The 24,790-nt window shown below is 44.8% G+C and overlaps 1 protein-coding gene across 4 annotated transcripts in view; it reads right to left on the bottom strand.

Annotated features, from left to right (window-relative positions):
• The window catches only part of INTS4 (integrator complex subunit 4), a 63,133-nt gene that overhangs the window by 14,064 nt on the left and 24,279 nt on the right, over positions 1-24,790 (bottom strand). For all 4 annotated transcript variants that reach the window (XM_037886474.2, XM_037886536.2, XM_037886404.2 and 1 more), the window contains exons 12-19: positions 23,625-23,767; positions 17,409-17,524; positions 16,076-16,209; positions 15,112-15,269; positions 10,848-10,941; positions 6,455-6,535; positions 2,616-2,746; positions 1,316-1,375 (exon numbers count right to left, since the gene is read on the bottom strand). In XM_037886474.2, coding sequence (XP_037742402.1) covers positions 1,316-1,375; positions 2,616-2,746; positions 6,455-6,535; positions 10,848-10,941; positions 15,112-15,269; positions 16,076-16,209; positions 17,409-17,524; positions 23,625-23,767 — 917 coding nt within the window. The remainder of the gene's footprint in view (positions 1-1,315; positions 1,376-2,615; positions 2,747-6,454; positions 6,536-10,847; positions 10,942-15,111; positions 15,270-16,075; positions 16,210-17,408; positions 17,525-23,624; positions 23,768-24,790) is intronic.

Raw genomic sequence — 24,790 nt, forward strand, 5'->3', positions numbered from 1 at the left:
AGCCTGACCTTAAAAACTTCTAAGGAAGGAGATTCTACCACCTCCCTAGGTAACGCATTCCAGTGTTTCACCACCCTCCTAGTGAAAAAGTTTCTCCTAATATCCAACCTAAACCTCCCCCACTGTAACTTGAGACCATTTCTCCTTGTCCTGTCATCTTCTACCACTGAGAATAGTCTAGAACCATCCTCTTTGGAACCACCTCTCAGGTAGTTGAAAGCAGCTATCAAATCCCCCCTCATTCTTCTCTTCTGCAGACTAAACAATCCCAGTTCCCTCAGCCTCTCCTCATAAGTCATGTGTTCCAGACCCCTAATCATTTTTGTTGCCCTTCGCTGGACTCTCTCCAATTTATCCACATCCTTCTTGTAGTGCGGGGCCCAAAACTGGACACAGTACTCCAGATGAGGCCTCACCAATGTCGAATAGAGGGGAACGATCACATCCCTCGATCTGCTGGCTATGCCCCTAATTATACATCCCAAAATGCCATTGGCCTTCTTGGCAACAAGGGCACACTGTTGACTCATATCCAGCTTCCACTGTCACCCCTAGGTCCTTTTCCGCAGAACTGCTGCCTAGCCATTCGGTCCCTAGTCTGTAGCGGTGCATTGGGTTCTTCCGTCCTAAGTGCAGGACCCTGCACTTATCCTTGTTGAACCTCATCAGATTTCTTTTGGCCCAATCCTCCAACTTGTCTAGGTCCCTCTGTATCCTATCCCTGCCCTCCAGCGTATCTACCACTCCTCCTAGTTTAGTATCATCCGCAAATTTGCTGAGAGTGCAATCCACACCATCCTCCAGATCATTTATGAAGATATGAAGAAAAGAATGAAGAATGAAGAAAAGAAGCTTTTCAATAATCTATATGGTGCATTCATTAATGAAAAACGGGGAGGAAGGAGAGATTCTGTTTTTGGAACTGCTCAGTGATTCTCTCCTTACATGGTTCTTTTCTGTTTTTGCTAAAACCCCAATTCTACACAACTTATCTAATTGAGTTCAATAAGTGCAGGATCAGGCCCTATATGCACAGATCTCATTGGTGGCAATAAGAGCTGCAAAGAAAGCCAGATATCAAAGATGAAACCCATTGTGTAGATCGAGAGCAGAATATTTCTATACTATGCAACTTTGGATTTTTTTATTTTTTAGAATTACATATATCTTAAAAGTTTAAGATTAGTTTGACACAGTCTATTTGAGATTATTAATTACATATGACATGTTTATTTTCAGCTTTCTTGAAAAAGGATTTTGTATCAATGTTCTTGATATATTTTAATAGAAAGGGAAAGAGCAATGGGACACTCACCTCTGAAAAGAATCCACTTCCTGTAAAAAATTTTCACACATTCCAAAAAGGGGTTCCACTCTGAAATGAAGATAAAAGGTTCCTTTTATTTTTCTCCCCCAATTAAAAAACTGGCTATAATCCTACCAGCATGATAAAAGTATCTAGAGATTTTGGAACATCTTGTGCTTGTGGAAAGCGCAAGATCTTAAAGATGAGAGGCCAGCATGACAGTTTCATAAAATTAATCTTTGCGTTTAAACAGATTCTTTACCTCTGTGAAGAAAGTATTAACTTCCCATTGTAACATGGGAAACTGAGAAGCAAATAGGTTAAGTGACTTCCCAAGGCAACTCTGTGTTACAGCTGGAAATAAAAACTAAAAACCCAGCCTCCTAATATTGTGCCCTAACCATGACAAACTAAGGCTATGTCTACAGTGCACCTGGAAGGTGTACATTGCAGCTTGAGGAGGCATATCCGCACTAGCTTTGATTGAGTTAGCACACTAAAAATCCAAGTGTAACCATGGCAGCCTGAGCAGTGGGAGGGACTAGCTGCCCAAGTACATAGTTAGCATCTTGGACATGTACGTACTTGGGATGGCTAGTCCCTTCCACCACTCATGCCATGATAGTTACACTTCCATTTTTAGTGCACCAGCTTGACCAGAGCTACTGCAGGTATGTCTCATACACCTTCCAGCTCCAGTACAGACATAACATAAGGCTCTGATTCTGCAAACACTTAAACTCGTGTATAACTTTACTCACTTGAATAATCAAATTGAACTAAACAGGGCCACTCATCTGATCAAAGTTATGCACATGCTTAAGTATTTGCAATACTAGTGCCTAAAACATCCACTGCAAAAATAAATCAGTCAAAAGATTTTTTTTTTCTTTTCTAACAGAAAAGACTCATTAACAAGCTTATAGAGTAAGCCATTAATATAAATATGATGGGTATTTTTTTTAATATGCATCTGACATTTTCCTATTTAAATAAACTCCAAATTTTCAGATCTAAAATGAATGATGCCCCATCAAATTAGAAGTGATTAGATATGTATTTCATATCCTTGTGTCAGAGGAAAAAACCCAAATGATTTGTACACTCCTCACAAGTTCATAACTTGACTTTATGCTGCGTAGCTCAGCAGGTGCTTTGAAGATAAATGAAGAAACCATCTCATTCTCAACACACCCGTTATTTGCATGCGATTATGTAAGTTATCTTTGTCATTTGCAACCAAGCTTGAGAGAACTGGATTTTTACAGTTAACCCAATTCAAGAAGCCTCCCCTGCAGGTAATTCTTACCCTCTAGTAGTACGTGCAGTCACTATAAGTTGTAATGCTTTGGCTTGCAGTCTCATGTGGTGAATAATGACCACTTGTCTATTTTCCACTCCACTGTACATAAACTCCATTTTGTAAGTTTCTTCCATAATCTACAATATAAAAAACATGCGATTAACGGGGTCAGGTTTTGTTCAGCTGCTGTGCGGGTGTGGTCACCAGAGTCAGAGACCTTTACTCATGCATCTCAGTCTCATAATTTCACTTGAACTATTCATGGAATAAGGTAGTACCCAACATGTGTAAGGGGGATTAGAATCTAGCCCTAAATAAATTAAAAGAAATACAATGCATGAAACCTTCCAAAAACAAGGATGTTCACAGAAGGTGTCTATGTGCTGTTTACCCATCCCTCTTGCTTTCCTGATGTCATCTCTCCCTGCATCCTGTCTCAAACCACCCACAATGTAAGCTTTTTGTGCCCACTAACCCACTCCTGTAATAATTGTCCTGATACCTCTTGTGCTATCCTACTGTAAGCAGAAAACAGCATCCGCAAAGACCCTGTTCGAGTTTAAAATCTAAATGGGCAGTTTCAGGTTTGTCTGGATTTTGATTTTTTAAAAAAAAGTGTCCAATCCTCTTGCAATCAACTTTACAGTCAGGAATGCTCCATGTTCAATTTCAAGCTTCAGCTGCAAAACTAAACATACATGTCGTTCTGGATTCTCTAAAATATATAGTTCAAAGTTTAGGCAATAAGTTATCCCATTTGCGATGTTCTACTATAATCAAATAATGTAACATATAAAATGTGCACAAATAAATTGGAGAAGTGCTTAGATTATTAAAGAAGGTTGTTAACTTCTCTGCAAGTAGCACTTCATATTGAACTCAAGTACCACCAAGTTACACTATAAGAAAGGTTGCCCTCTCCTCTCATTTTCTGGGAGTGAGCTGCATGTGCAATCAGACCAAGTATCTTAGCCGAGGGGTCTGTGTACTGCTGGGCAGAGCTGCCAGTAAAGTTATTGCAATTAGAAGAGGAGTACTTGTGGCACCTTAGAGACTAACCAATTTATTTGAGCATAAGCTTTCGTGAGCTACAGCTCACTTCATCGGATGCAACGGATGCTGTAACTCATGAAAGCTTATGCTCAAATAAATTGGTTAGTCTCTAAGGTGCCACAAGTACGCCTTTTCTTTTTGGGAATACAGACTAACTCGGCTGCTACTCTGAAAATTGCAATTAGAGAAAGCTATACAAGCCTAATAGACTTTTGTTTCCACCAGTCTCTGGAGACAGCTGTTTATAGCATAGTGGGCTCTGACAGACAGTGATAGCTGTCTCTTTACTACATTTTAATTAACTGGAGACTCAAACAGTCAATATCTTCTCTCAACAGGACTAGACACTTGTTTCCGGCTTAGGTTTGTTTCCAGGTTGCTGAATAGCTCTCTCTCTCCTCTATTTCTATTTGGAGTCTCCGGTTCTAGCTTTTCTGTGCATGCTCTCTGTCATTTTCAGGGTAGCAGCATCATGGGTCTTATCAAAATTAAACATGGGTGGGTAAAGCTTAGATTTGTATTTAGATTTTCAGAAAGCCTTTGACAAGCTCCCTCACCAAAGGCTCTTAAGCAAAGTAAGCTGTCATGGGATAAGAGGGAAGGCTCGCTCATAGATTGGTAGCTGGTTAAAAGATAGGGAAAAAAGGGTAGGAATAAATGGTCAGTTTTCAGAATGGAGAGAGGTAAATAGTGGTGTCACCCAGGGGTCTATACTAGGCCCAGTCCTATTCAACAAATTCATAAATGATCTGAATAAAGGGGTACACAGTGAGGCGGCAAAATTTGCAGATGATACAAAACTACACAAGATACTGAAGTCCCAGGCAGACTGCAAAGAGCTACAAAGGATCTCTCAAAACTGGGTGACCGGGCAACAAGATGGCAGATGAAATTCAATGTTGAGAAATGCAAAGTAATGCACATTGGAAAACATAATCCCAACTATACATATAAAATGATGCGGTCTGGATCAGCCATTACCACCGAAGAAAGATCTTGGAGTCATTGTGGTTAGTTCCCTGAAAACATTCACTCAATGTGCAGCGGCTGTCAAAAAAGCGAACAGAATGTTGGGAATCATTAAGAAAGGGATAGATAAGAAGACAGAAAATATCATCTTGCCTCTATATAAATCCATGGTATGTCCACATCTTGAATACGGAGTGCAGAGGTGGTCACCCCATCTTAAAAAAGATATACTGGACTTGGAAAAGGTTCAGAAAAGGGCAACAAAAATTATTGGGGTATGTAATGACTGCCGTATGAGGAGAGATTAGTGAAACTGGGACTTTTCAGCTTGGAAAATAGACGACTAAGGGGGGATATGATAGAGGACTATAAAATCACGACTGGTGTGGAGAAAGTAAATAAGGAAGTGTTATTTACTCCTTCTCATAACAGAAGAGCTAGGGGCCACCAAATGAAATTAATAGGCAGCGGGTTTAAAACAGTGATACATATGGCCTATACATATTCAAGGCTATTTGAGCTTGACTTTGCTGACAACATCGCTCTTACCAGTGAAGATGCCAACGGACTACAAAAATGCACAAACCAAGTAAAAGAAGTAATGGAGAAGATAGGTTTGAGATAGACTGCAAAGAAATGTTAAGTCATGTTCATGGGGACTAAAGGGAGAGAAATCAAAATTGAAGAAGAGACACTGGAGAAGGTGGGCAATTTTACGTATCTTGGAAGTACCATCAGCCCAGATGGTACTAGATCCGAGGAAATAAGAAGACAGCAGGTAATTGCGTTGCTCTATTTGGCACTGGTGAGGCCTCAGCTGGAGTGCTGTGTCCAGTTCTGGGCGCGACACTTCAGGAAAGATGTGGACAAACTGGAGAAAGTCCAGAGGAGAGCAACAAAAATGATAAAAGGTTTAGAAAAACCTGACCAAAGAGGAATGGTTAAAAAAACTGGTCATGTTTAGTCTTGTAAAAAGACTGAGGGAGGACCTGATAACGGTCTTCAAATATGTTAAGGGCTGTGACAAAAAGGACAGCGATCAATTGTTCTCCATGTCCACGGAAGCTAGGAAAAGCAGTAATCGGCCTAATCTGCAGCAAGGGAAATTTAAGCTAAGTATTAGGAAAATCTTTCTAACTGTAAGGAAAGTAAGCACTGGAATAGGCTTCCAAGAGAGGTTGTGGAATCCCTGTCCTTGGAGCTTTTTAAGAACAGGTTAGACAAAACACCTGTCAGGGATGGTCTAGGTTTATCTGGTCATGCCTAAGGCAAGGGGGGCGGGCTCTGAGGACCTCTCAAGGTCCCTTCCAGCCCTACATTTCTATGATTCTATGGTGACTTCAGCACAGCTGATCTTGTAAGCGACTGTCAGACCAGTTAGTCTCAGACTCAGTTGCAACAAAATCAGCCTAGGTAGATCTTCATCTGAAGACGACACGCAGAGAGCTTTTAGTTTCCCACAGGCATTTAAATATGTTGAATGTGGAGTGCTACATAATCGTAATATCTTCAATCAGATGGTTGACTCATAATTTAGATATCACCCAATTATCTGCTGTGTGTGTAGTTTTCTCTTTAAAAAAAACAAACAAACAGCATCCAAGCAATCCTGAATATCTTCGGTACATGGGGAGTTACATACAAGTCAGCCTAGCATTCATCCCACACCTCACACACAATTCACATTGCTTTTGGAATCCAAGATTACTAAAATAGTCTATTTTACTTAAATAGTCGAAGACATATGGCACATCTAAACACATGAGGGAAGGTCCTTGCCCAGAGGACTTGCCCTCATGAAGACATGGATCCTACAATCTCACCTGTTTTGCAGCAGCTGATGCCAAAGCATTCTGTTTCAGGTAGAGAGGAGCTGCCACATTCCACAGTTTTTCCTGAAGGGCCTACAAAAGAAACCCATGGAATACTGCTAAATGTCCAACACAATAATTTGAGAGTGAAAATGAAGTTATATTCCTGTGCTAACAGGGCTTGGGAACACCACAGGAAGAGGGAGTGCTTTATGTCTCCCAGACTACCCCTCCTTGCTGCTCAAAAGACAGCTTCACAGTTTCTTCATTCCTGGTGAATGTGTCAGCCTGATGCAGGGGTGCCTTTAAAAATATGAGCAAAACAGAAAATGGAGGAATCTGAAAACTCCATAAAATAAAGTAAAGTAAACACATACGCCTTATCCCCACCATAGGTTTCATATGTAGAAAGCTATACTTCAAGTATGAATTTATTAACTATTTGCCAGAATCTCTTTAGTATAAAGTATTCTTTAAAAGGTACAGGATATGGATATTGAGAAAACTAGAAACACTCTCCTATCCTGGATGATTACCACTTTCTCAGACCGAGATCAGGAACCATCAGGTTTCAGGCAACCATAACAGCCTGTTCTCAGAAGGCCAGTAATATTCTAGGACACCTCTGTAGGCAGTTCCATCCCCACCAAAAAACAATGGAGAAGATTTGGTGAGTTACTAAGACTACTGGATAATCACAGCTACTGATACTGGAACCAAAGTATCTACTGTTTTCTGATGATTTGTGACAGAATCAGCAAGGGAGATCCACTGCCATGCTCCACCCCCTACACTGTCCACCTCTCCCAACCCATCTTCCCTTCCATATGACTGCACAGCAACACTCCAGGAGCCAAAGTTCAGAACATGCAGGGTATCCACTATCTGGACCGGCTCTTAAAATCCTGGCCCACCAGCCCCATGCATGAGGGAACAGCTTTAGTTCTGTGTTTGGGACCCCTTGATCCCAGAGAGGCTGAGAAGGGACAGGATTTGCTCCTAAGTGCTTCTATTCTGTCACAGAAAATACTTTAGTCGAGTGTTAATTTCCTAACGAAAGGAGCTGACGTGGCACTGGAGGGGTCACTTTTCAATCTGTTTAGGATTTTAAATTGTATGGTCTTTCCAGGTATTATGAAATCATGAGTAGTTTAGAAAGATCACTGTCTTTTCCACGTTGCTTTGCGATGGATCTTCTTACCTCGGCATGAGCATTTCCCTCACCTGAGACAACCTTCAAATAGAGTCTATCCACCTCCTACAAAAAGAACTTATTTTTGCCAGGAGGACAAGGTAGCATATCCTCTTCTCCAATGTAAACAGGTTCACGCCAATCAACCCTCTGAAGGAGAGGAACTGTCAAGGTAACTCTCAAGCCCCGATACTCTGCATGGGCAGCACATACTGCTTCTGCAAAAAGCTGCTGTCCCAGCTACTGACTAGTGCATTGAGCTGTATCTGCTTATATGTAATACCGTCTTTGGGTTGCAAATTTACTTGAAGATTTGCCTGGCCTAACATTGAGAGAAGCCAAGTGGAAAATTCACACAGAGCAAAGAATGACATTTTTATAACCATCCTCTATTTTACTAGGCAATTTAGTTATTTTTCTGGAAGGGAATCATTCGAAAATCATTCATGCTTTGCACTTATACAGTAGATCTTCAAAGCCTGTACAAACACTAAATTAATCTTCACAACATCCCTGGAAGTTAGGTAAGTACAGTAACTCCTCGCTTAACATTGTAGTTATGTTCTTGAAAAATGCTACTTTAAGCAAAACAGTGTTAAGCAAATCCAATTTCCCCATAAAAATTAATGTAAATAGTGGGGGTTAGGTTCCAGGGAAAATTTTATCACCAAATAAAAGACTATATATACACACACACACATATATATATATATACACATATATACACACACACACACACACACACACAGAGTATAAGTTTTAAACAAACAATTTAATACTGTACACAGCAATGATGGTTGTGAAGCTTGGTTGAAGTGGTGGAGTCAGAGGGTGGGATATTTCCCAGGGAATGCCTTGCTGCTAAATGATGCACTAGCACTCGGCTGAGCCCTCAAGGGTTAACACATTGTTGTTAATGTAGCCTCACACTCTACAAGGCAGCATGCATGGAGAGAAAGACACATGCACACTGTGCGAGAGAGAGAGAGACACAGCGACAGACACACACAGTGTGTGACAGAGATGGATGCACATTGCCCCTTTAAGTACACTCACCCCACTCTAAGTACACTGCCTTTTAAAGTAGATAAGCAAGTTCAGACAGCAGCTGCTGCCAGGAAGCTCCCTCCGTCTTGAGTCCTGTCATGTTCCCCCTTCTCTGTGGAGATGGGAGGCAGGTGTGGGGGGAGGGGGATACCCTGACATTAGCATCCCTCTTCCCCCACCCCTCTGCACAGCAAGCAGGAGGCTCCAGGGAGCAGTTCCAAGGCACAGGGAAGGAGCAGCACACAGCAGTGGGGGGAGGGACACCGGAACTGCCCAGCAATGTATAGCCTGCTAGGCGGCTGCCGCACAGGGAACAGGGAGCTGATGCGGGGCTGCCAGTCCACCCTGGTTCCAAGCCCCCACCAGCTCGCTCCAACGGGCTGCTCTTCCTGCAAGCAGTGGACAAAGCAGTCGGCTGCAAAACAACATTATAAGGGAGCATTGCACAACTTTAAAAGAGCATGTTCCCTAATTGATCAGCAACATAACAACGAAACAACATTAACCGAGACAACGTTAAGTGAGGAGTTACTGTATTATTTCTGTTTTATAGATGCAGAAATGAGGCAGAGAATTTAAGTTCCGGTCTATGCTAAGAAACCGACCTTCTGTTGACAACAGTTGTCCTAGTGGATGAAAACAGTTTACCTGCTATTGTAACATGTATGGAACTGTTTTCAATACGATAACAGAGAGCATATCTAAGACTGCTCCAAGTCTTAGGAATCTTTTCTGCATAGTACTGAAAACAGCTTTGTTCCATCAGCAGGCAAACCACTTTCAGCACCAGTTTCGCTAGAACCATTACCAACGACCATCGTCAGCAAAGGGTCCATGATCTTATCTCCACTGGGATTTCAAGCCAGTGTAGCTGCACTGTGCAAAGCCCTTGTGTACACAAAGTTTCCCCTGGTGCATGGTTTATAACAGTGGAGCCACACTGGTGGCTAAAATCACAGTATAAACAAGGTCTAATTGATTTGCCCAAAGGCACAGAGGGGAAGTAGTGTCAGAGCTGGGCTAAAAACCTTAGCCCTTAGGGCCAGCTTAGCATTGATTTTATCTAGCAATAACACAAGGAACCTACAGGCCTGCATCTTGTAAAACATTGGCTTAAGCAAATTAGCATAAATGAAGCATAGGCCTATGACCTTTTGCATAGATCAAGTGGCCCAACAGTCACCCTAGAGTTTGGGGAACTAGGAATAGCTTGCTTAAGAGAAAAGTTGGCATAAAATGAGACAAGGCAATCGCAGGAATACTGAACTGATACTAAGCTTGGATATTTTAGGATAGGATCGTTGATAGATGTTTAACAACAAACTTGCTTTAGCAATATAGTAATGAGCAAATAGGAATTAATATGCTAGCCTACCAGGTAAAGAAACCCCACTATTATGAGGGCAAGGAAGTTGGATATGGACAGAGGAGGCTAGGTACTTGTATGACTATTCATGGTGCTTCCCTGTCTCTATATAAGCAAGAACCCACATGAAGAGGAAGCTAGCCCTTCACCCTTCAATATTTTAGAGCTATTATCTATCACCTATCTTCAAGCATTAGGGATCCGGTCCATCAGACCCATTTGGCATGCCAGAAACAGGGCTGGTCCTTTGTCTCTTACCACTTTCTTGGAGATCTGGTGGTATGCGTATATAAGCCTGTGAATATATAATATGCAAGAGATAACATTTAAGATCTCTTTAATACTCTATTAATGCTATTGGTTTGGGGCTTCCTCTTCTCTATTAACTGTATTAATAAAGATGGTTAAGGTTGTGTTTTGATTCTGTGTGTGAATGCCCTGGCCATACACCCCAGGGTTCCCTAAAAGATATTGACCTTGTCAATTTTGATTCTGTTGTGTCTGATTCTGGGGCAAGAACCGTACTACACTCATCTCATTAAATGAGTCACACTGGCAACCATTATAGGATCAGGCTACAAAACTCAAGAGCCCTTTACTCCCCGTCTTATGCTCAGAGCACCACTGGATCCACGATTTCACCATAAATCACTTTTCCTAAAGCAGACCTCGTGAGTGGTTAGACTCACTAGCACACATGAAATATGGAAAGTGCAAGATTTGCCCAGCACTGTGCTGGCAAACCCACACAGCCAATTACAACATAATTCTAGGCCCTAGGAACACAGATGAAGCTTAACCTTGATGAGGAGCAGCTGACACCGAAGGTAAGTTGCGGAGAAGTCTGCCACCCCTGCCAGTTCTGACTGAAGTTCTCCAAGCCTCTGAAGATCACTGGAGCAAATAAGAGAAAATGCAAAATTCAGATACATTAAAACACCACCATAAAGCACTGTAAAAAAGAGACAGTTTGTCAATTGACATATGTCAATTTTAACACATTCCAAATCCTGCAGCAGTGACAAGGCCAAAGTTACCTATTTCTGTATTTTACCTCTGCCCACCCCTATAACCACCCCCATTAACAGCAGCAAAACATGCATGTCAGAGCAGCCTGCACCTGGGGACCCGTTAGCTTCTCTCCCCTTCTTGTAGGCTGACATGAGCAGCAGTTAGTCTGTCATCCTGCATTACTCTGCATCCCTTTGGGAACCATACAGCATGGCGGCTCCAGATTTAATGCCAACACTCCAGATATTCGTAGAGCAGCAAACAACCAACTTGTATTAAACTGCTGGGAAATCTCTCTTCTGATGCTAGCTAGAAGAGATACCTTGGAACATCTTGGATTCATGTAGCCAATTATATTTGGAACATAGCTGCATTTCTGAAATACAACTTATTTTGTAAGTCTGATGTATAGTTTACGAGAGCCGGTTACTTAATGCAACGCCCAACAGGTAATCGCTCAAACACCAGTAGAGCAATCAGCCACACCCACTGCCTAGGTTATGCTGACAGGGCAAACTAAAGGCACATCTACAAACACATTTTGTTTAGATAAGCTGGGGTGTAAATTTACCCCATACAAGCCTGCCATGCATTAAATGTCAGTGTGGACACTGCACTAATGAACTGTTATGCACATTAGCACTTTAATCTACTCCTGTTTCAAAGTGGGATAGATCAAAGCACATGAATGAACTTTCAGAGCGCGTCAGCAGGATCCTCAGGGACACTTAGTGTGTGGCAGATTCACACCCCAGCTTGCTGTGAATTAAATGTTTGTGTAAACAAACCCTAATTGAATATGCAGAGTTTTATTACTCCAGTTTGTGTGGAATTTTAAACAAAATCTGGGTTTCTACTAAAAAAGAAACCTTATCTTCAGCTCTGTAGAAATCAGAGATACAAAATGCAGAGTCCACCTTCTCATTTTTCACTCTGCATTTTGCTTTGCGATTTAGTCTTTCCAGTTTTTTAAAAAATCATTGTGTTGTTTTCTTGCATCCCCCTGCTGTACATATGCTACAGAAATAAGAAATAACTTATTTGACTAAGAAAGCTTCATCTCTCGTATTTTAGCCAGGCTGCTCCTGTATTTCTGAAGTAGTTCCCAGATTAAGGCTCTACTGAACCTGAAATTTGCCTCAGCAGCCATCAGCCTACAAAGGGTCTGAGAGAATCCCAATCTCTGTACCCAGAGAAGCTACTTCCGAATCAGAGGGGCAGCTTCTTCCTTAGATGCAACTGCAATAAAGCCAGTCAAGTCCCCCCTTCTCCTTGGTAAGGGAGGGGTTAAAGGAGAAGAACTGCAGACTCCCTATTGTCCCGTCACTATGTCACACTCAATTTGTCCCCAACATCCTAATGGGAGGGAAGGGAGCTCTTCCCTGGCTAATAGTCAGCCAAATAACTAGAACGCCATCTTCAAAGCTTCTGTGGTTGACAATTCTGTACTTATTTCTGTATAAACATTCTTAAGCCTCCACACCCTTGCAAGGTAAGCATGAGCCCCACTGTACACATAAGGAAACTGAGGAACATATCAGAGATGTTAAGTGACTGGCTAAAAAACCTGTGATACCTCCACTCTCAGTCATGTGCTCTAAGCATTAGGGAACACCACCTCACTGGGCTGAAAGGAAAATTACTTTCCCAGCTAAAAGTAATTACAAGAAAGGAGGAAGCCCACTGCCATGAACTCTTTCCACCCTCACCCCACCCAACAGTCAAGGTAGCAGCCTCTTGCCCACCCCAAAAAAAACCCATAAACAGAACAAATTCATTTCCATATATTTTTAAAAAGCACAGAAGTCCCTCCCTCCCTCCGAAAAAAGCCAAAGGGCAAGGAGTTTAGTACAGTCCTAGGACTGCGGTACTGCCTGTAGTCGCAGCAGAAAGGCAGATATGGAGATAATTCCCAATGCTGTCTCCTGATTAAGCTGTCTCTTTGTACAATGTGGCCCTCTGCCACATATACACACCAGAAGTGCATCTCGTCACCAGCTTAGGGAAGCATTCACAGCTCCTATGAGATTTCTATAGCTGTTTTGTGCTTCAGAGATTTCAGATGTTCTGCTAAGAAATCACCTACATACAGCTACAACATTTAATTCCTAAAACATTCCCTAGACAATTTTTATTCTGTGTGCAGTAGCTTCTGAACAGCTGGGGACCAGAAACGCATCATCCACCTTTCACACTCACGTTTTCAATAATGAATACCACTTTGTTCATTCCTTACAATGGGTAGCTGTAAAGCTGATTTATGGCTGCACAGCAAAGATAAGTTGGGAGAGAAAATAAACCTATATGGAATGCTGCATCCACCTTTGAGATCTTTTTCATTGCATTGTCCAGTACTTTCCTGCCTCTCAACTAAGGATCCTTTTCCTGTCCAAGAGACAAGGCACATGGAAAAAAATTCTGAGTCTTTTGTTCATGCAAAACCAACCAATCAATCAGTAGATGAATTGGAAATGGAAAAGGCAGCACAAAACCTTCATTTAAAAGCCGTACTGACTCCTTATCTATACCAAGGCAGACCGTGGTGCATAATAATGTTGCCTATTTGGGGAGAAATCTCTCCTGTGAATTTAGTATTGGTGAAAAGGACCAAACTATTTGATGATTAGGACTGGTAGGCAGAACCCACCAAGCAGCGGAAATCTGTACCCTCCAGCGAGTGAGGGGCCACAGAACTCAGAAATCAATGGAGTATAGGGGACAAAAATTGAATAAAAAGGGACAGATATGCAGGTCACAGGGTCAAAATGAGTGACCCAGAGTGGGCCACTGAGCAGAGAACCCATGGATATTATTGGCAGCCCTAGAGACTGAAGTCCTATTTATCCCCTGCCTGCAGGGCTGGATTAACATTCCTGTGGGCCCAGGGCTATTAGATTTTGTGAGGCTCCTGGGGGTTTAGAGTGGGGGAGTGGGCTCAGGGCTGGGGTGCGGGAGGGGTGCTGCTCCAGCTGGGGGGGGGGGGGGGGGTGAGCTTGGGGTTGGGCCCAGGGATGGGACAGGAGGTTGGGGGCACAGCAGGAGGTTTGGGGTGTGGGATCTGGGTGGGAGTTTGGGTGCAGGAGGGGGGCTCAGGGCTGGGACAGGGGGTTGTGGTCAGAAGGGGGCTTCGGGCTGGGTTAGGGGTGCAGGGTGCATGCTCCGGCCAGGAGGCGCTTATCTCAGGCAGCTCCTGGTCGGCGGTGCAGCAGGGCTAAGGCAGGATTCCTGCTTGCCCTGGCTCCACACTGCTCTGCTCCCTGAGGTGGCTGGCATGTCCGGCCCCTAGGCAGAGGGGCCAGGCTGCTCTGCACGGTGCCTGCACCTGCAGGCACCGCCCTCCGCAGCTCCCATTGGCTGCGGTACCTAGCCAAAGGGAGTTGTGGAGCTGGTATTGAGGGTAGAGATTCCCTGAATGCCCCTCGCCTAGGGGCCGCAGGGGCACATCAGTGAGCTGGTGCTTGCGGCTCCAGCCAGGGTGGTGAGGGAGGCGCGCTGAGGCTCGGGGACTGGTGTCCGGCTCACAGCACAGAGACTTGCTGCGGGACGAATGAAAAGAAGCAGTGGGCTACTTCCGGCCCGTGGGCCTGCGGGGCCCCCCTTAGCCCGCGACCCTGGGCTGCGGCCCCTAAAGCCCCTGCATTAATCCGGCCCTGCCTGTCTGTGCTGCTCCTGTTCTGTGAAGTACAAGTTTCCCCAACGTTATCCTGTCCTGGAAGGACCTCCTCTCTAAATACAAGATGGTAGTTCACTCTACATGCCTGTTAAAGCTATGGCCCCTGTTGAGACTGTCAAAGGAGCCAACTGCAACTGAGCAGAAATAGGTCTGGGACCACACATTTCACTTCATATGGGCCTAATCTTGTTCACAACATTCTCTTCAGAAGGTTCAGTCTAAGAGCCCAAACTGGGAAATTAAACAACATCTAGAACCACAGTAGGCATTTCAGAGAGCTGGGAATTATAACAATTTTCCTGACAATGATTAGTAATAATAATACTTAGCTCTTATTTTCATCACTAGATCTCAAAATGCTTAAAAGTACACAGCCTTACCGAATGGTGAATTCAAGCAGCTCCTGTGTGCTCTGTGGGTCTAGGTGCTGAAGGTTGTAAACTCTCTCAAGACTCTGCTGCAGGAACTGCTGGGAAGGATCTTCATGAGGGGTAACACTGGGGGAAACAGGGGAGGATACTAGTTTTCTACCTGGCAACTGAGCAAAAGGGAAAACAACAAAAAAACAAAAAAGCTAAATCCAGATGACAAAATTCACATGGTCACAATTTTGTGTGTCACCATTTAAACAAGAATCTACAAAGTGGAAACTACAATATACTTTTCTAGTTCAGAATTTGCATCAACGCCTTCAGTTTCACATCTTCAATATACAACAATTTGCAGTTCTAGAGACCCCTCCCCATCCAAGGATCTCAATGTACTCTACAATTAAACTTCAACCCCTGAGAGGGTGGCATTCTCCATCTATAAAACAGGGATACTGATGCCCAGTGCTGTTAAAGTGTCTTTGCCAAGATCGCACACAGTGAAATTCTCCCTCATGTAGAGGGGGCACAGTGGGGCATACAGCATGAAGGGGCAATCCTACCCATAAGTACAGGGCTTAAGTGGAACAGAAGTCAAGCATGGGACTTGTTGCAGGTCCTCTGCAAAGGGGTGAATTTCACCCAGTTGCTGCATAGCTGTGAAAAGAACTCAGGAGTCCTGCCTCCTAGTCACCTTTTCTATCCAGTAGATTATACTCTTCTCTTTTATATGGAAAAATAAGTTGATTATTCTCTCAGACACCCCAAAATATTACAAAATCCATACTGTAATGAGTTAATATTTTGTGTACACACACACACACACACACCCCTCACAGATACAGCAGCATTCACCCCACTGACGGAAAGCCAGTCTTCTGAAAACAAAAAGTTACACCAGTGGCAAGGGAACAATGCTCTCACTAAATATTCACAGCAACGGAGAGAATGATTGGTTACCCCAAAAACAACTTACTCTCAATGGAGGGACAAGATGAGAGAGACTGTCACGAAGATAGGCGTAGTGTCTGAAAGTATGATCCGAGAACAATGCTGGCATTGTTGGGCAAGTTTTAGCAGCATTAAAAATGAGCACCAGAACAGCAATATCTATTGAAGTGGGATGTTACGGAAAAAATGGTCATTTTCAGATTCCTCATGGTAGCAAGTTAAAGAAACATTGAACACTTCCTTTTCTGAAGATTTATAAAGTTCTGTACAACAGGAGAAAAATGCTGAGCAAAAAATCAAAACAGCTCTCTGCCTAGATACTAGGTACAATGTTACAGTATGCTCCACTGACAGGCTGGTGCAAGGAGAGCACCAGCATCAACCAGTTATAGTTAGGAAGTAAACTAACATATTTTGGACTGGAGTAAGAGAAACAATTTAACTCAAACGGAGTCCTCTTTACCCAACTTTCTCCAAGCCTTTACTCAAAAGGACAAATGTATTCAATTAATTGCATTAGCCATCTGGTTAGATATAAACCCCTCCTTGCATTCAATTCAGATTCTCTTCAATTCCTAAAAGGGTTATATTTGCACAGGAAGCTCTGGTGGATGGCGCACGAGACAGAAACTATACTTTGCAGAAGTAGAGGGGGAGAGAGAAGTTCCAGTTGAACTGTTCTCAGGCATTTTAAACAAAATTGTGTGTGTGTGTGATTACAGAGATGAGCAGTGAGGAGAATGAACAGAAGAAAAGTAGAATTTTATATTTCTATAGCATCTTCCGTTGCCAAGGATGATGATTATGACAACAACACTTAGCACATACAGTGCTTCAGATGTCCCAGTGCAAACATTAACTTATTCAAGATTTATGAGAGAAACCGAAGTGCCCCACAAACTATAAACTTATAGTTCCACTATAATTTAGTCACCTCTGGAGTGAAAGACACCAGTCAACCGGAACTGCAGAACAGTGGAAGAAGGGGAAGTTTTAGTTAAACGCTCCATGGCAAACCCTCCGCTTACTGAAAGGGCTGATGGATCTTTAAGGTTCATGCAGACTTTGGTCTTTAAAGGACTTATCTGACAGACCCATACACAAAACAAATTACAATGTACCCAGTTTATTCATCTCAGAAAGTTGGTCCTATAAAAGATATTACCATCATCCATCTTGTCTCTCTAATACACTGAGACCAGCATGGCTACACCAACACTGCATACTATAATAGCTTTAAGAGTTTACTTTAATCTAAAGCAGTATAATGAATCTGATTATTAGAAAAATATGTATAATTATTCTACCAAGTCAGCAAGGACTTTTTGTCAGATAGCAAAAAAAAAAAAAAAGGATACAGGCTGGGTCATCCATGTCAGGTTCTGGGGTGTCAAAAAACGGATGCGTACTCAGCAGCTCTGGGACCAGTGGAAGCACCAGAGTAGGATGCCTGCATCCCAGGAACTTTAAGCACCTGAAAATGCACAGGTTAAGAACATCTCTGAATCAAGGAAGATTTAACAAAACAATGGTGTTATTAATACTATTTCACATTTATATTACAATAGCCCTGAGAGGCCTCAATCAGAATCAGGGCCCCAGAGAGTTAGGCACTGCGCATACACATCCAAAGACACAGTCTGAAGAACTAACAGTCGTAGTTTTGTTGGACCCCAAGTGTTAATGAAACTGAAAATATAGCTTGAAAAACATAACTAGAAAAAAAGAGGGAGCAACAATTAACATGGTTTACTTAAATTGTAATCACTTTGGGAGTAGGAACCTGTCTTGCTACATGTCTGCAAAATACCAAACACGTTGGGGTGCTATGTTACAAAAATTAATAACCATGCCACTTTTACCAATCTTTTCCTTTTTTTTGTTAAATATTCAGAATATACTATAAGAGGCTTTTAGAAAAAGCCGTTTAAAATAAATGCTTCTAAGGATAAAAATAGTTAAATTTGAATCCACATTTTCTATAGTATTAACTTGCTTGTTGCTTCCATTTTAAAAAGTGCAAAGCAACTCTCTTGTGTATTGTACATGAAAATCAATGTTTGCTATGGAACTCAAGTAGAACCCTCCCCACGCCCAAAAGCAAAGTGTGCCCATAAACAATATAGCTGTCAACTGGTATAATAGGATCCAAAAACCAAGGTAACAAAGCCAATATTTAGTAGAATCTTTTAAGTAACCAGAAACATATGGTTTAGTAGAGGTTAGTTTTTAGGTTGAACTAAACTGTACTGGAAACCACGTGAATACTTTAAAGTGGCTGTTTATAATTTGGTCACTAGGATGGTCCTTAGTGAGGTTCTCCTTTATGCAAGCAGACAAGCACATATGCAGATAGAAAAAACGGCTACTCACCTTCTCGTAACTGTTGTTCTTTGAGATGTGTTGTTCACGTCCATTCCCATCAGGTGTGTGCACACCACATGCACAGTCATCAGAAAGTTTTCCCTTAACAGCTCCCGTTGGGTCGGCTGTGAAGCCCCCTGGAGTGGCTCCTTCATGGCGCTCAATATATGACCCTGCTGACCCGGCCCCTCCTCATTTTCTTCTTGCCAGCTACTCCGACAGTGGGGTAGGAGGGTGGATACTGGAATAGACATGAACAACACATCTCGAAGAACAGTTACGAGAAGCTGAGTAACCGTTTTTTCTTCTTCGAGTGCTTGTTTATGTCAATTCCAATCAGGTGACTCCCAAGCTCCACCCCAGAGATGGGGTCGGAGTTAAGGAAACGCTGATTGAAGCGCTGCTCTGCCAAATGCTGCATCATCGCTGGCGTCTGGGTAACAGCATAATGAGAGGTGAATGTATGCACCGAAGACCACGTTGCTGCCCTGCAAATTTCTTGTATCGGGACTTAGGCCAGGAATGCTGCTGCTGAGGCCTGTGCCCTCGTGGAATGTGCCGTGAGTGCCAGGGCTGGGACCTTGGCCAGCTCATAGCATGTGCGGATGCAGGACGTGATCCAGGAAGATATTCTTTGAGATGAGACTGGGAGTCCTTTCATCCAGTCTGCTACTGCTACGAACAGCTGGTTTGACTTCCTGAACAGTTTAGTGTGTTTGATGTAGAAGGCTAGCGCCCGCCAAGCATCCAGAAAGTACAGCCTCTGCTCATGGTTACTGGCATGAGGCTTAGGATAGAAGACAGGTAGAAAAAGGTCTTGGCTAGTATGAAAGAGTGACACTACCTTGGGAAGAAAGGCTGGGTGAGGCCTGAGTTGCACCTTTCCTTGTGGAAGATTGTGTAGGGTGGATTGGAGGTAAGGGCCTTTAGCTCTGACACCCTCCTAGCTGATGTGATGGCCACCAGGATGGCTACCTTCCATGGTAGATAGAGAAGGGAGCAAGTCGCTATTAGCTTAAAAGGGGGCCCCTTTAATTTGGAGAGGACCAGATTGAAGTCCCACGCTGGGACAGGCTGTCTGGTCTGAGGATGTAGGCATTCCAAACCCTTAAGGAAACTGCCTACCACGGGGTTAGCAAATACGGATCTGCCGGACACTCCCGGGTGGAAGGCTGAGATAACAGCGATGTGTACTTTGATGGATGACGCTGCCAGTCCTTGTTGTTTCAGGTACAGAAGGTGCTCTAGAATGAGAGGTATAGACACCTGTAGTGGAGGTGTACGCTGCTGGGCACACCAGCAAGTGAACCTTTTCCACTTAGCTAGATATGTGGCTTAATAGATAGTTTCCTCTTGGCAAGTAGGACTTCTCTTACTGGTTCTGAGCACAGAAGCTCCATGGGGTTTAACCATGAACCTTCCAGGCCGTGAGATGGAGGGACAGGAAGTCTGGGTAGTGAAGACAGCTGTGGTCCTGAGTGATCAGATTAGGATGATCAGACTTGAGACTACCTGCTACCTGGAGTGCCTCCGTAGTAGCCAGTTGTCGAGGTAGGGATATACCGGAGGAAGGCTGCTACAACCGACATGCACTTGGTGAACACTCGGGGGGCTGTTGACAAGCCAAAGGGGAGGACTGTGAACTGATAATGTTTTTGGTTGACGACAAACTATAGAAATCATCTGCGTGCAGGTCGAACAGCTATGTGAAAGTACATGTCTTTCATGTTGAGGGCAGCGTACCAGTCTCCCGGATCCAGGGAAGGAATAATTGTATGGAGGTGTCAGTGCATGCAGACCATGCAGAACTTCAACTTCATCATGAATCTGTTGAATCCTTGCAAGTCTAGGATGGGTCTGAGACCCCCCTTGGCTTTGGGGATTAGGAAATAATGGAAATAGAATCCCTTGCCCCTTAGGAACCTCCTCCACTGCCCCTGCTGCGAGAAGCGTCTGCACCTCCTGGATAAGGAGTTGCTCATGAGAAAGGCCCCTGAAGAGGGACAGGGAAGGGAGGTGGGAGGAGCAGCAGAATTGGAGAGAATATCCCACTTCTACCATGCAAAGGACCCAGCAGTCCGATGTTATTTGGGACCAAGCACGGTAGAAGTGGGATAGACGATTCATAAAACAGGGGGAAGGATCCAGTGTAACGGCAGGTGCACTGTCCTCGGGCGCACCTTCAAAAGGCCTTTTTAGAGCCTGATGAAGGTTTGGTTGGGCCTTGGCCCTGCCCAGAAGGGGGACTGGAAGGCTTGCGCCTGCTGTTCCTGCCCCTATGCCTATAAAAATCCTGCCTCAGCTGAGGAGGATATGGGCGCTGCAGTTGTAGTTGGGGCTTGAAATATTGACGGGGTGTGCATACCCAACGACTTCATAGTTGCCAGGGAGTCTTTGAGACTGTGCAGCTTGGAGTCTGTTCACTCCAAAGATAACCCTTCAAATGGTAAGTCCTACAGGCTTTGCTGCAGCTCCGGGGGCAACCCAGACCCCTGTAGCCATGAGCTCCTCCTCATGGCTACTCCTGAGGAAAGGGTGCGAGCAGCGGAGTCCGCCGAGTCCAGTGAAGCCTGGAGGAAGGTTCACGCCACTGCCTTCCCTTCATCAGTGATCACCGAGAACTCGGCTCTGGAGCCTGGTGGAATCAGCTCCTTAAACTTCAACATGGAAGCCCACAAGTTGAAGTTGTACCTGCTGAGAATAGCTTGCTGGTTAGCTATCCTCAGCTGCAGGCCTCCAGTTGCATAGATTTTCCAGTCAAAAAGGTCCATCCTTTCCGACACCTTGGATTTAGGGGGCCGGCCCTTGCTGCCCCGGTCTCTCTCTCTCATTCACCGGTGATACTACGAGATAACATGGTTACAGGTGTCAGAAGAGGTACTCATACCCCTTGGAGGGAACAAAGTACTTGCACTCTACCCCCCTGGCGGTGGGCAGGAGTCTGCCAGAGTCTTAATATTGTTATGGATAGTTTTTATTCATGGCAGAGCTACCCTGAATGGTCGCTCTGGAGCAAGGCTGTTGACCATGGGGTCTTCGGGCTCGACCACCTCCTCTGCCTGCAACCCCACGTTACGGGCAATCCTTTGTAGAAAGTCCTGGTGGGCCATGTGGTCAATTGGGGGAGGGCCCGAGGTTGAAGCTCCCATCACCACCTCGTCCGGGGAGAAGATGAGGAGGCCAGAGGTGGTCCGGGGTCCTCCTGACCCTCCGGCTCCCTAAACTCCTCCTGTTCAGCATCTGTGGCCTCTGTGGCAACTGTAGCCAAGGTAGCAGTAGCCTGGCCTTGCAATGGGTCATGCCTCGGAGGCAACCTGGGCTGGCTGTGGGGCTTGCGCCAAGGTAGCCTCAGAACCACGGGGCGTAGGCCGGTCCTTGGCTATCTGGGGTGGTTGGTGCTTGAGGCCACTGAATGGGAGCCCCTGGAAAGGGAGTCCTGGGCCTGATGGTAAGCCTGGGGGCTCCAAAAGGGCCATTGCGCTGGAGGCTGCCACTGGGCTTGCCATGCCATTGGCACCTCCCTCCGTTGCTTGTTGGATCTATGCCTGCTGCGACGGGAATAGTGCGAGCCACCATCTAAGTCCGAAGACACGGATCTCAGCTGAGATGACCACGGTGGCGCCGCATAGTGCTGCGCTGGAGACCTGCGCCGTGTTGATGATGCAAGGGACAGGTGCCGAGATGCCTGGGCCGGGGACCGAAACCAGGAATCCGGCATCGGGGACCGGCGCCTTAGATCTGGTGCCAGGGACTGGTGCTGGGGGTATGGTGCTGGTCCTCTCTTGGAGCCGGGGATTGCTGCTGCTCCCTCCTTGGTGCCGGGGAACCCTTTGGGGAGTCTGGTGCCGGAGAACGGTGCCTTGAGGATAGTGATCTGGAGCGGTGCTGAGGCAAACAGCACTGGGCCGGAGAGAGTGACTGCCACATCATGGCCAGCTTGCCTCTAGATGGCGTCAGCTGCAACGGCACCAAGGGCTTATCTCTGATCACCGAGGGCTGAGGAGCAGTCATCCCTATCAAGTCTCTGGTGGCTCCAAAAAGTGTCTGTGGGGGATGGTAACTCCAACTCCTCCACTTGGCACTGCCCATCCCGGGAGTCGCTGTGCGCCGCACTCAACGGACCTCTGTGGGAACTGAAGTTGACAGTGCCGTCTCTTGTTGCCTAAATGCTGAGGGCTCCCTCACAGGATGCCCTGGTACTGCGCCTGCAGGTCCCGCTGTTTTCTGCACTGGGGAGCGCCCCCTGTCGGCTTGTCTATGCTGGTTGTACGGCATCGGTGAATGCGAGGGGTGCCGGGTTGTCTGTGCCTCCTGCGGTGCCAGAGAACGTCAGTGCCAAGGGTCTCTTAGACTGGAGTCCTTCCTCAGCACCGTGCCATGTACTGATGCCGGGGAATTCCGTACGGACACAGTCGGTGCAGGGTCCTGACTGTCTGCAGCAGACTGCGGACAAAGTGGATTCCATGAACAACTGCTTCAGCCAGAAATCTTGCTCCTTTTCAGTTCTGGGGAGGAAAGCCCTGCAGATCTTGCACCTGTCTGTCTGGTGCGCCTCCCCCAGACACTTCAGACGCGAGTCGTGGGGGTCGCTCGTTGGCATAGGCTTGCTGCAGTTTCCACAGGGTTTAAAGCCTTGGGCTCACGGCATGCCCTGGGGCCCAAGGGGGGGGAGGGGTTGGGAAAACCCCGCTCCCAAACTTCTATATTGTATAGACACTAACTAAGACTAACTACAACTAAACTAGGCTAAGCTAACTATATGAAAGAATGCTAAGGGAAGCATTTGTTAAGCAAGTGACGGCAGTTCCATCGACCGTCACTGGCGGTAAGAAGGAACTGAGGAGGGGTCGGGTCGGCAGGGTCATATATTGAATGCCATGAAGGCACCACTCCAGGAGGCTTCACAGCTGACCCGAAGGGAACTGCTATGGGAAAACTTTCCAACAACTAAGCAAGCAGCGCGCCCACACCTGATTGGAATTGACATGAACAAGCACTCGAAGAAGAATCTCTATTTCAGGTGCAGTGTGAAAAATGCTTAGTACCACTTCTGTTCAGAATATTTACAGGATAACAAGAAATCATATGAGTAGCAACTGTACCCCTCAGCTAAATAAAACATTTACTGGCTTTAGGACTTGGTTATTAGAATAAATATGAAAGCTAAAAAAAATGGACAAGCAAGAAGCATGTAGAAGAGCAATACTTACTTCCATATGGACTCTCTGTCAGTAGGATATTTGGTTAGGTTTTTCAGCAGCTCCACCAATGCAAGATGGATGCCTTCTTTAGTCGAGACATTGGTGCAGCACAGTAGTTCATGAAGTGCTTCCCGAATGTCTCGGGAGGAATCCTAAAAACCAAGAGCTCTAACTATTAGCATGCACGTGTGTGTGTGTATATATACACACACACACACACACACACACACACACTTTAAATATTGTAGAATTATTCCCATAGGTTCCCTAAATCCAATGTCTATTTCTAGTAGGTTACAGCAAAACCCAGAGGAACATCAGTCCAGCCCGACTGCTGCAGGCTCTGTCTCTTTTGAACTCAGCCAAGCTGTCTCACTTACACATGCGCTTCCTTTCACGGATGAAAACTTTTCCACTCTTCACTCTCTCAAATGAAAATCACTAGGAGTGATAAATATATCAACTGGTATCCTCAGGCACAAAGGATCTGGTAGATATTTAGAGGTGCTGGGTAACTATTGCATGGCCAAGCAGATGATGGTTGAAAACTACATTTAGCCATTTAGGAAGAAGTGTTCCTCTATTCAGCATTTGAAGCTAGAGCCTGCAGGCCCTTAATCAGGCAAAATTCCCATTCAATTCAGTGGAAGAAGTTATGCCCCAGGCAGCCTTAAATGGGTTTGCAAAGGTGTCACTGAAGGCCATAATCTGGCCTGCAAAATCTATTACTGGAGATGATGTATGGGATGAACAGAGCCCAGCATGACTCTCAGTTCCTAGGTTGAGTTTGCCAGGCTGGCAGGCAGTGGGGGTATCTTTTTACTTTTGAAGTGCACAAAGCTTGATACTGGAATCCAGTGAGACAATAAATATGGAACCCCACAATGTCATTTTTGCAGTCACCGTTTAAGGCAGAAAAACACTTCAAGAGGCACCTTGTTGCCAGAAGGGACACCTTTCACGTATACTGTAACATGGAGGTCCTATAGCTCTATTTGTACAAGTGTTTACTATGGTGCCATAACTGAACTCCAATTTGAAAAATTACATTCTACCTGCCTAAAATACACTCTGTAGTTTCAAATGCACACATTATTCTTCCTCTTTACCAGTACTTATGTAGTGTTACTGTGTGCTGTTAAAAAGCTTTTGTGTTCTGCTCCAGAGGTGGCTGC

The sequence above is a fragment of the Chelonia mydas genome, chromosome 1 (genome assembly GCF_015237465.2).
Source record: "Chelonia mydas isolate rCheMyd1 chromosome 1, rCheMyd1.pri.v2, whole genome shotgun sequence".
NCBI classification, from domain to species: Eukaryota; Metazoa; Chordata; order Testudines; family Cheloniidae; genus Chelonia; species Chelonia mydas.